The sequence below is a fragment of the Phocoena phocoena genome, chromosome 6, assembly GCF_963924675.1.
Source record: "Phocoena phocoena chromosome 6, mPhoPho1.1, whole genome shotgun sequence".
NCBI classification, from domain to species: Eukaryota; Metazoa; Chordata; class Mammalia; order Artiodactyla; family Phocoenidae; genus Phocoena; species Phocoena phocoena.
Window position 1 is genome coordinate 50771492 of NC_089224.1, and position 12203 is coordinate 50783694.

At 38.3% G+C, this 12203-nt stretch overlaps 1 protein-coding gene and 1 non-coding gene across 2 annotated transcripts in view; both read right to left on the reverse strand.

Moving 5' to 3' along the window:
* CCDC171 (coiled-coil domain containing 171) overlaps positions 1-12203 on the reverse strand; it is a 349858-nt gene that overhangs the window by 318545 nt on the left and 19110 nt on the right. Inside the window, 2 exon segments of the mRNA XM_065879246.1 lie at positions 184-374; positions 5584-5758. Coding sequence (XP_065735318.1) covers positions 184-374; positions 5584-5758 — 366 coding nt within the window.
* Positions 2278-2384, reverse strand: LOC136125232 (U6 spliceosomal RNA). Its single transcript, XR_010656000.1, has one exon. It is a non-coding gene; the product is annotated as a U6 spliceosomal RNA (small nuclear RNA).

Sequence of the window (12203 nt, forward strand, 5' to 3'; positions counted from 1 at the left end):
GCAAAAATGCCCCTAAAAAGGAAAGAAGAGAGGGAGAAAGGAAGGGAGTTGCGGGGGGGCGGGGGGGAAGAAATTAGATTTTCTTGCTTTCTGGTATTTTCCTTTCCAAAAATAACTTTAAATAATGTATAATACATATAATGAATATTAAATATAAAAAAATTCCTTCATAAAATATTTTACCTGTACAGTTTTCTCTAGTCTGCTTTTTTCTTTCATAAGTAAATCATATTTTTGATCACAGTTTTGAATTATATTGTCTCTTTCCTCCAAATCACATTCAAATCTTCTGCATTCTTCTTTCCATTTCTGCTGGGAAGTCTGGAATGCTTTCTCCATCCCACTTGCCTTTCCCTGAAGTTCTGCATTCTGAGCTATTAAAAATATAAAATAATAGGTACATTTACAACCATAAATTAAAACCGTAGGAGTTCAGAAACCTAGGCATTGGAGCTGATTTCAATTACAGCATGATATTAAGACAAAACATTTAACCACTTCATACCAGTGAACTCTTGAAAAGTTCCTGTCCCAAAACCAATCTATTCTACAATTTCTCAATCTCTTCTTCCCCTCCAGACAGAGGTGATTTTGCTGTGAAATGGTTATGACATATTCCTAGAGGCACGCCCAAGTTTAGATGCACCAGCTGCAACTCAAATGCTTTTTCTCCTATTCAAGAAAATAAAAATTTTTTAAGTGTGACATATAATAGGGCTACTTTTTAAAAAGACTTCATAGATTACAAATTTTGATTTTTGACTTGGCAACAAGTTAGTTGTGGCATATCTTAACTTGATACTGTCACAAAATTGAGGTTGGGAACCCTAGAACTATAGCTCTTTACTCCCCCAAAGTTAGGCTCGATTCACCTCTCATCCTAGTATTACCTCAACAATAACCATCACTTCCCAACTCACTATGGCTGCTGTTCGCCTCAGCACCTAGAAAGAAGTGATGAAAGGCTTCCAGGTCCGGCTCCATCACCTATCACCTGATTAAACCTCCCTGACTCTCTAACCCTCAGTGGGAATAAAGTTGTTGTAAAGATAAAAATGAGGAAATATGTACAAACGTACTTGTTAAACAAACCAAAAAAAAAAAAAAAGCCAGTTAGTAGTATTATTTTTAAATTATATTTGTGTTTTGAATGGATCGTATGTTCAAAATACAAGTTATTATCAAAGGTACAAAAAGTCTCCCTCCCATCCAGTTACTCTCTCTACAAGACATTATTGTATGGTTTAGTATCCTGTATTGCAGGTAAAAAGTTTGAGGCCATTTTGATTCCTGTTCCTTTGCATCTGGCTTGTTTTTCTTTCCTTTCCTTTTCTTTTCTCTTTGAAAGCTTTAGGATCTTTTTTTGGTCTCTATTTTTCTGGAATTTCATAATGCTATGCCTTCACATGGGTCTATTTTTTTCCACTGTGGTGAATATTCTGTGGACCCTTTCAATCTGGCAACTCATATCCTTCAGCTCTGAGATATTTTTAAAGTAATTTCATTGATCATTTATCCCTCTCTGTTTTCTCTCTTATCTCTTTCTTTCAATATTACCTATTATTCAGATTGGCCCTCAAAGTTTCTTGCCTTTTCTCTCCTATTTTTCCACCTTTGCCTTTTTCACTCTAATTTTGGGATATTTCTACCATCTTCATCTTCCAATGCTTCTACTGATATTTTTCATTGCTGATTTCACATTTTTTTTTACATCTTTATTGGAGTATAATTGCTTTACAATGGTGTGTTAGTTTCTGCTTTATAACTAAGTGAATCAGTTATACACATACATATGTTCCCATATCTCTTCCCTCTTGTGTTTCTGTCCCTCCCACCCTCCCTATCCCACCCTTCTAGGTGGTCACAAAGCACCGAGCTGATCTCCCTGTGCTATGTGGCTGCTTCCCATTAGCTATCTATTTTACGTTTGGTAGTGTATATATGTCCATGCCACTCTCTCGCTTTGTCACAGCTTACCCTTCCCCCTCCCCATATCCTCAAGTCCATTCTCTAGTAGGTCTGTGTCTTTATTCCTATCTTATCCCTAGGTTCTTCATGACATTTTTATTTCTTAAATTTCATATATATGTGTTAGCATACAGTATTTGTCTTTCTCTTTCTGACTTACTTCACTCTGTATGACAGACTCTAGGCCCATCCACCTCATTACAAATAGCTCAATTTCGTTTCTTTTTATGGCTGAGTAATATTCCATTGTATATATGTGCCACATCTTCTTTACCCATTCATCCGATGATGGACACTTAGGTTGTTTCCAAAAATATGGAACGCTTCATGAATTTGTGTATCATACTTGCGCAGGGGCCATGCTAATCTTCTCTGTATCGTTCCAATTTTAGTATATGTGCTGCCGAAGTGAGCACCTGATTTCACATTTTTAATTTCTAAGAGCTTTCTTTTTTTTATACCACCTGGTTCTTGCATCATGGATGGAATATATTCTTTTTCAGCTCTGAGGATATTAATAATGCTTATTTGTTAAATCTTCTCCTTGCAGAGTTTCTGATTCTTCCAAATTATTTTTTTCTCTCCATTTTAGAGGCTTTCCACAAGTATCTGCTAATTCTTGGCTGCCTGCTCCCAATTAAGTGTAACTATAAGGATGACATACCTTTTATACATCCACATAACCACTACCTAGATTCTGAGCTTCAGGATGAAACTTGATAACTGTGGTCTGATAAAAGTAGGCCATTTATTACGAAATCCCCAACATCAGCATCATTAGGTTTTTCCTCTTGGCTTGGTCAGATGACCCATGGAAGAGTTTTCCAAGCTCCCACGTGAAGTGTAGAAATCTCAGTGCTAGCTTTTGGGAAACTCAATAGAAAAAAGGAAGCTGGAAGGAATAGTTCCTCAATATTTAACATTGAGTATGTTATCTTCCTGTTTTTGCCAGTCTGAAGACCCTGTATTTTATCATCTCCAGATATTAAGCCCCCCGAATTACACTAGGAAGTGGGAGCAATCCCAGAATATCATACTCTTGGGAAGGGGATCTAAGAACCTAAGTGCCTCTAGAGCAAACAGATTTCATCTAACCCTCTTTATTTTACTTCTGCTATTCCAATTCCTAATTCCAAAGGTAGCTGGTGCTTCCAGTTCATAAAAGCCTTTGATTATCTAGCAAGTTGTGTGCCAGCTTTCCCAACCCCTGGCTTAGGATTCTGACGTCTCAGGTCTGCTAAGTCAGTTATCCCTCATCCATTCATTTTCCAGCTTCGAAAATTTTCTCTCTTATCTTGTCTCCTCTCTCAATCATTATGAGATTATCTCTTTTAATATCCCATAACTCCATCAGGTTGTTTTTTATTCTACCCTCAATATTTTATCATATATATAAAGTTTAAAGTATTGTAAAATGAACACCTGTAAACCTCAGACTAGACTCTATGATTGTTAACATTTTGCCATACGTATTTTCTTTACCACACATTCATCCATCTATCCATGCATCCACTCATTTTTTTCATCCATCAGACCATACTTTTTTATGCATTTCAAAACAAGTTGCAAATAAAAGTACATTTCACTGCTGAATAATTAAGCATTCATATCAATATTATAGAATTCAATTTTTTTTTGCAGGTAAAATTTACATATAGTGAAACAAACAAATCTTAAGTGCTCCATTCAAAGAGACTTGACAAATGCATACACTCATGTAACCAAAACCCCTATCAAAATACAGAAAATTTCCTTCAATCAGAAAAGTTTCCCCCTACTTTTCCTAGTTAGTCCTCACTGCCAACCCATCCTAGAGGTAACCATTGTTCTGATTTTTTTTTCACCAACGACTAGTTTTTTCTGTCATAGAATTTCATATAATGGAATCATACAGGAAGTCCTCTTCTGTGTAAAGTTTCACTCAGCATAATGTTTTTGAGATTCACTCATGTTATTGAATGTATCAGTAGTTGGTTCATTTTTATTGCTTAGTAATATTTCATTGAGTGAATATACAAAATTTGTTTCTTCATTCTTCTGTCAATGGACATTTGGGGTTTTTCTCCAATTTGGGGCTGCCATGAATAGAGCTGCTATGAAATTCTTATACAAGTCTTTTGTGGACAAATGTTTCTCAGAGAAACTACCAAAGAGTGAAACTTCTGGGTCACTGGATAAATATATGTTTATTTTAAAAGAAATTGCCAAGTTTTTTTCCAAAGTAGTTGTACCATTTCACTTTCTCACTAACAAAGTATAAGAGTTCCAGTTCCTCTACATCCTAACTAACATTTGGTATTGACAGTCCTTTCAATGAGAGCCATCAGATGGGTATGCAGTGACAGTCACTGTGGTTTTAGTTTGCATTTCTCTGATGACAAATGAAGGTAAGCATTTTTCATGTGATTAATGGCCATTCTTCTATGTTCCTCTGTAAAGTGTCTTGAAATCATTTGACTTTGGGCAAGTAACTTCCCATCTTCCCTAGACTTCAACTTCCTCATAATTAAATAAAAGTCATTAACTTGTACATCTAGTGCCTTTCAAGTCTTATAATCCTAAATTCCAGATAGTAGTTTAGTAATTAAATGCCAAAGGTAATCCAAAGTATTTTTGACCAATGGCCAGGCCAAGACTAGGGATCGTAACCTTTATAATATTATAACGTGACATTCGCTTGGCCCCATGCAGTTAACAAAGCACTTTTATTTTCTCATCTCATCCTTAAAACAACCTAGGTTCAAGTATCAGTAAGTGGCAGAATCAGGACCTAAATCTAAATCTTCAGAATTCACGTTCAGTGGTCTCTTCATTAAAACCTGCTGAGTATAAGAATGTTCAGGGCAACACTATTCTTAATAAACAAAAACCAGACACTACCCACTACCAATAGAAATGGATGAATATAAGTGTGGTATGTTCACACTATATAATACTAAACATCAATATGAAGTTCATATGACAATAGGAATGAACTCACAAGCACAAAGTTGAAGAAAAGAAGCCAGATACAAAAGAGTACATACTATATGATTCCTTTCATATAAAGTACGAAAAAGAGGCAAAATTAATTATTACTATTAAAAATCAGGATAGCAGTTATCTATGTGGAGGACTTCTGGTAATTTTCCATTTCATGACCCAGGTGCTGGTTATAAGTCATACACTTATCTAGGCACACTTCTTTATATATATTATACTCTGTGGTTCCTAAACCTAGCTAATCAACAAATCACCTGCAGTGCTTCTTGAACATACAGATTTTCTCAAGCTAGAGATTCTGTTTCAGATTACATGTGATAGGAGGCCTATGAATTTTTTTTAAATCTCTATATGATTCTGCTGATTATTCATGAAACAAGTGCTCTAAAAAGTGATTAACAGAATTTTGAAACCATTTTTCTATACTTGTACCAAAAAAATAATGTAAGGTAAAGTACATGAATGTTCACATAATTGCCAGAAGACATATACACACACAGCAAAGTCTGTCCATCAAAGGCCAGTCAAAGAAATCAAAACCCTACCTCTGATCCTATATGGAATGCATACACAACAGGGAGCAACGATATACAATGACGTTACAAACAGGGAAAGAAATAGAAATAGTTTTACCACAGAGTTTTTCTTGGATCCTATGTGCCTCAGCTAATCTTTCTTCAGCAGCCCGCCTTCCAAGTCCAGCTTCCTTTCTAGCAACAGCCAGGTCATATTCCAGACTTTGTCGCAATGCCTCTCCTTTTTCAACCTCGGATCGTAGCTTGGCAATCTGGCTCTCGTAGCTTGCCAGCTAAAAACAGACTTCTGATATCATGAACCAATATAAAAATATGTCTCCAAGATTATGAGATCATGCACCCAAACAATTTTCTTAGAGAAATTTGTTTCTATAATATTTATAAGACAAGAATTTACACATTTATACTTTCTAAAAGACTGGAAAAGAAGCACTAGCCTTACTCAGCAAATAACATTAATTTTCTTATTTTAGAGAATCCACTAGAGAAAAAAAATTTTTAATTCTTATATGCACTTATTAAAAGTAAAGAGAAATCACAGGTTTTAATCAGAAAAAGTCATACCTAAGAAGTGAAAAAAATGCATGACATATAGTAAGAACTTAAAAATTCATTCTCGGGCTTCCCTCGTGGCGCAGTGGTTGAGAGTCCGCCTGCCGAGGCAAGGGACATGGGTTCGTGCTCCGGTCCGGAAAGATCCCACATGCCGCGGAGCGGCTGGGCCCGTGGGCCATAGCCGCTGAGCCTGCGCGTCCGGACCCTGTGTTCCGCAACGGGAGAGGCCACAACAGTGAGAGGTCCGCGTACCGGGAAAAAAAAAAAAAATTCATTCTCTCCTCTACTCCTAAACCCTAATTGAAATCAAGAAGCAAATGGTGGACTTCCCTGGCAGTCCAGTGGTTAAGACTCCTCACTCCCAATGCAGGGAGCACAGGTTCGAACCCTGGCCAGGGAGCTAACGTCCCACATGCCGCACAGTGCGGCCAAAAAATAAAATAAAATGCCTTAAAAAAAGGAGCAAATAGTATCAAAATTTGGTAAATATTGTCTATATTATTTCTCTGGATTATGACATTACTCATAGAGCATAAAGTAATAAAAGTGCCTGTTTTACAGGGATTTTAATGAATGAATATCTAATTTATCTACTATTTAGATAACCAGATAGTTAATAACTAGATTTAATTTATCTAATATCCTTCCATGAAGCAGTGTGACAGGAGACAGGTCAGAGAGTTAGAACCAGATGATTTATAAAGTCCCTTCCCACTCTGAAATTCTATGATCTAATCAATGATCCATTAAATGATATTAAATACTTGCTACATGTCAAGTACAGTGAAAGATATAAAAACAAACATTATAGAGCCCCTGATCTCAAGTAATGAAATGCTATAGAAAGTCATAAGGGATTAGTTTTACAAAAGAGGTAAAAATGTTATGATAGTTCAAAGAAAAGCAAAATTACTTCTTGCTGGAGGGAGAGAAAGAAATGATGGATGAGAGAGAATGCTAGGAAGGTATCATACGGGAAAGCATCAAGCTACTATATCAGGCTAGAAATAGATGGTCCAATTACCATATAAGAAAAGACAAAAAGGATTTCTAAAGGGCAACATCAGAAATTACCATAAGTAGCAGTTAATATGTAGAGTGCAGCGGGAGTTACACTCTTTTTAACATATATAAAAAAAATAATTTCCATTTTTATAAATGTTAGAAAAGTAAATGTCTTCAGCACACTTATACTCACAAAATAAGAATTTACAAATATCTTTTAATAAGTTAATGGAAAAAAACATAAAACCTTTATTACATCTTCAAGATAACTCCATTTATTTCAGAATCACGCCATCCCTCCCTGCCCAGGAATAAAGTTGTTAACATTTGGGCATTCCCAGTTGTGCCAGTCATTTACCTGTTTGCCCTCAGACACCCCCTCCCCCATCCTTCTCCAGCTCTACTCCATATTCTAGGAACTACATGTACCAGACTTCCCTGCGCACTGGCTTCTTGGGAGTCTGGATCAATGAGAGGCACTTGTGGTATATGTAAGGACAGGAAAGGAGAAGCCAGGGTATTTGTCCCTCTCTAGATCTACCCTGAGCAGCATCTGTCTTCCCTATGGCTGCAAATCCTTCTGGATAGCTAGCTTTTTTCAACCTTAGGAACGAAAGCAACTTCCTAATGTTGCTACCCTCTGGGTTGCCTTAACATCCCCTATTTGTCTTTTTACCTCTTCTGGTACTTGTGTAATCAATTCCACTTGGACACCAAATGATATTACTCTTGGTATCAGACATAGCCTCAAGATGGGTTTCTGATATTTTGTGGTAAACCTATATGAGCCTAAATACAATGAAGACCTTTTTGCAGGTAGAAATGAGATACTTTTGCAGTGATCCATGGCCTCCAGTGGGATCACAATTATTTACATTATCATGTGCAATTGTTTAAAATAAAGTGCCAGTTGAGTTCAAGCCTTTGGGAAATGAAGTAGCAACTGCACTTGACCAACATGGCAGTTTTGTTTACTACAAGACCCCATGGCATGGGAAGGCTAAATCTAACTATGCTAGAGAATTTACAAAAATGAAAAGGTAATCCCAGGGTTCTAGAATCTCAGCTCAAGACAGTCAGAAAGCCAGAGAGTTTCTACGTTGACTTTAAAGAATCTCTTATTTCTCATAGCCCCATGGCAAACAAGGCTAAAGACCAGATGGAAAATCAAATTATGGGGAATGCAGAATTAAAATACAAGTTGAATAAAGAGCCTCAACAAGTTTCTGATGTTAAGATGGTATATATCATCTGGGTATTAGGTAGAAAGGAAGGAGATGGATGAGGACTTTTGGAATTAGACAATCCTGAAAACTGCAAACTTCCAGTCTCCTCTGAACACCCCTCCTCCCAACAACAGCAGCCTCTTCTCCCTGTCTGAGCTACTTGACCTTCCCTTGCTTAAAGACTTAGTAAGGACCACAACTGAAATAGCTGTCTTGCAACAAGATGTGCAAGACCCACTTTCACCTCTTTGTCGCCATCGATAGACCCAGACCTCAGTAAGCCACAAGGGGAGAAATGCAGTCTTCTCTGGGAGAAGATAGTATCTATAGCAAAAGGACTGCAAAATCTTGCTAATCTTGTAATAGAAGGAACCCTATATAGGCTTGATTTGGATTTAATAAGCTAGCTGTAACAGTTTGCTTGGAATGTGTGACTGTAAATTGAATTCAACATCAGCCTGCATCACTTAATAAAGTCAAAATGCCAGTACTTTCCTGATATAATATGCAGACTTAAGAAGATGGGAGTGGTGGCTTCCCTTGTGGTCTGGTGGCTAAGACTCTACGCTCCCAATGCAAGGGGCCTGGGTTCAATCCCTGGTCAGGGAACTAGATCCCACATGCTGCAACTAAAAGAGCCCACATGCTGCAACTAAAGATCCCACATGGGGGTTTCCCTGGTGGTGCAGTGGTTAAGAATCCACCTGCCAATGCAAGGGGCATGGGTTCGAGCCCTGGCCCAGGAAGATCCCACATGCCACAGAGCAACTAAGCCCATGAGCCACAACTACTGAGCCTGAGCTCTAGAGCCCACGAGCCACAACTACTGAGCCCACGTGCCACAACTACTGAAGCCTGCGTGCCTAGAGCCCGGCTCCGCAGCAAGAGAAGCCACGACAGTGAGAAGCCCACGCACCACAACGAAGAGTAGCCCCTGCTCACCGCAACTAGTGAAAGCCCGCACGTAGCAATGAAGACCCAACACAGCCAAAGATAAAAATTAATTAATTAATTAATTTAAAAAAGATCTCACATGCCGCAATGAAGATCCCCCACGCGGCAATGAAGATCCCGTGTGCCGCAATTAAGACCCGGCGCAGCCAAATAAATAAATAAATAAATATTTAAAAAATAAAATAAAATAAAAGAAGATGGGAGTGCTTTTTTTATGAGCAAACCAAAACCTCCCCTTTCGCTAACTGCATCCTCTTTGAGAGCCCAAAGGACATTATTTTCCTAATTAAAGGGCTCTAAAATACACTGGCCAGCAAAAGCACCCTTAGAAAGCTCTAGCGGCTAACCTCTATATACCAGAGATAATAGTAGATGGTAAAGATAATGGGGGGATATGTCATAATTGAGATGGACTCGCCGACCTCAATCAAAATGGAGAACTTCCAGAGCAGCAAAGGCCAAGTGGTCACAATTAACCAGTAGAGACAAGGTGAGCACAGTTTCTATAACGGACGGCTGGAGCACAACAGTCATCATAGCATTTGACCTCCAGGTATTTGTGGTGGTGTCTAATTGATTCTCGTGTACCCGGGAATTAAAGAGATGGGCAGTCTTCTAAAGCGGTGCTATGCAGTAGATATGTAATGCAAGAAATTTTAAATCTTGTGTAATTTTAAATTTTCTAGTAGCAATATTTTGAAAAGTAAAAATATGTGAAACTAATTTTAACATTTTACTTAACCCAATATATCCAAGATTCTTTATTTCAACATAAAATCAACATGAAAAATTATTAGTGAGCTATTTTACTTTTTTTAGATATTTTACACCTTTTTGTACCAAGTTTTTGAAATCCAGTGTGTATTTGTATCACATCTTAATTCAGACTAGTCACATTTCAAGTGCTCAAAAGATACATGTGGCTAATGGCCACCATATTGGAGAAGCGATTCTAAAGCATTATTTGGTCTAAACAACAACAAAAACAAACAAACCAAAAAAAACAAACTGATAAAAAAACAGAAAAACTCCAAGTCTGGTGAGCAGAATCCTTACTTAATTCTCTAAAATATGAAGTCATACCCTCCCATCAGTTCCCAGACTCCCTGACTCCTTGAGGCACCACCACAAGTACACACTGTAAACTTCCCCGAGCCTTTCCCAATGCGCAAGGTACAAGCTCTGAACTGGAGACTAGCATTTGCTATACCTCACATACACAGATCCAGGAACTAAAGGATGGAAGTGGAAGTGGCCTCTCTCTATTAACATAGCCTCTAATAACCTTACCACCTACCAACCCACTCACCGGGTTCCCCCCCACCCACCCAAACATGCAACTTTGGGCTTTGATATTTCAGAAGAGATCTTAATTTACAAAGGGTGAATACTTCCACCAGTTGACACAAAAATGATCCACACTGATACTGCAACATGGATTAACTTCGGAAACATTACGCCAAATGAAACAAAACAAACACAAAAGGACAAATATTCTATGCTGCCACTTATATAAGGTATATATCTAGAACATGAAAATGCATAGAAATATAAAGTAGATTAGAGGTTAGCAGGGGTGGGGATGGGGGAAGGAGGACGGGGCAGTTATTGCTTAATAGGTACAGTTTCTGTATGGGATGATAAAAATTTTTGAAAATAGATACTGGCGATGGTTGCACAGTGCTGTGAATATAAATATAACTGAATTGTACACTTAAAATGGTTAAAATTGTAAATGTTATATATTTTTTACTGCAGTAAAAAAAATTTTTTTTAAATCCATTATATCAGAAGCTGAGACTACCTCTAGGCTAGTTTTAGGCTCCTTGTACCAGTGAAACAAAAGGCAAAGAAAGATGATGTTACCAGAGTCTTGATTACCAAGACTGGCTGGGGTGACTGATCCTGATTACCAAGGGCATAGTGAGGCAGAGGAGACCATGGAAACCTGGGGATTCAACGGTATGATTCTCAGTATATCCATATCTACAGAGATCCAATAGATGTGGCACCATTAAGGAATCAAACTTTTCAAGAATGAAATGCAGTCACTCCACCAAGGAAAATGTTGGCAGAGGGTAAGGGGAACAGGAATCAGCTGTGACAGAAGTGAAGTGAAAAATATCAGCTTATAGGGCTTCCCTGGTGGCGCAGTAGTTGGGAGTCCGCCTGCCGATGCAGGGGACGTGGGTTTGTGCCCCGGTCCGGGAAGATCCCACATGCCGCGGAGCAGCTGGGCCCGTGAGCCATGGCTGCTGGGCCTGCGCATCCAGAGCCTGTGCTCCGCAGCAGGAGAGGCCACCGCAGTGAGAGGCCCGCATACCACAAAAAAAAAAGAAAAAGAAAAAATCAGCTTATAACCCTAGCACCAGTTCTAAGAATAAGAACTGCAGCAGCTCTGCATATCTGTTATATGTATATATTAGTGATTTTTTTCTTTGCTCCTCATATCTGGCATTATATGAAGAATGCTGGTACTATTGGTCTCAATTTAATTCATGAGACACAAAATTGTAAGATTCTGATGATGAGGATACATATCATCTGTGAGATAGAAACAATGGCCTAATAAGTCTTTCTGTCTCCCATTGTGGAGTAGGTGAGAGCATCTTTGTATAGAGGATATTTGAGTTGCCTTGCAAGATTACGCAGGAATAAGATATTATTGCATGGGAGTTACACATGAGCAGAAGAGTGATAATGAATGCTGAAGAGCAAAAAGTGTGGAGTGTCAATTATTTGTCCATTTTATCCATTTCTCAACCCCCTTCTTTTGCTCTACTCTATTATATCATAGGAACTGTAATTCCCATGCTCCATTGTTAAATGGCTCTACTTCCGGCAGTGTCTCTGGCAGTAGCTGCATCTCTTTTCAGGTTCCAGCTGCCTATCCTTCATTCCAACATCCCAACCTGACTGAACAGCCCCTACCATGGTTCTCCCTCCCACCAGACAGCTCCAACTTCTGGACTCTGGT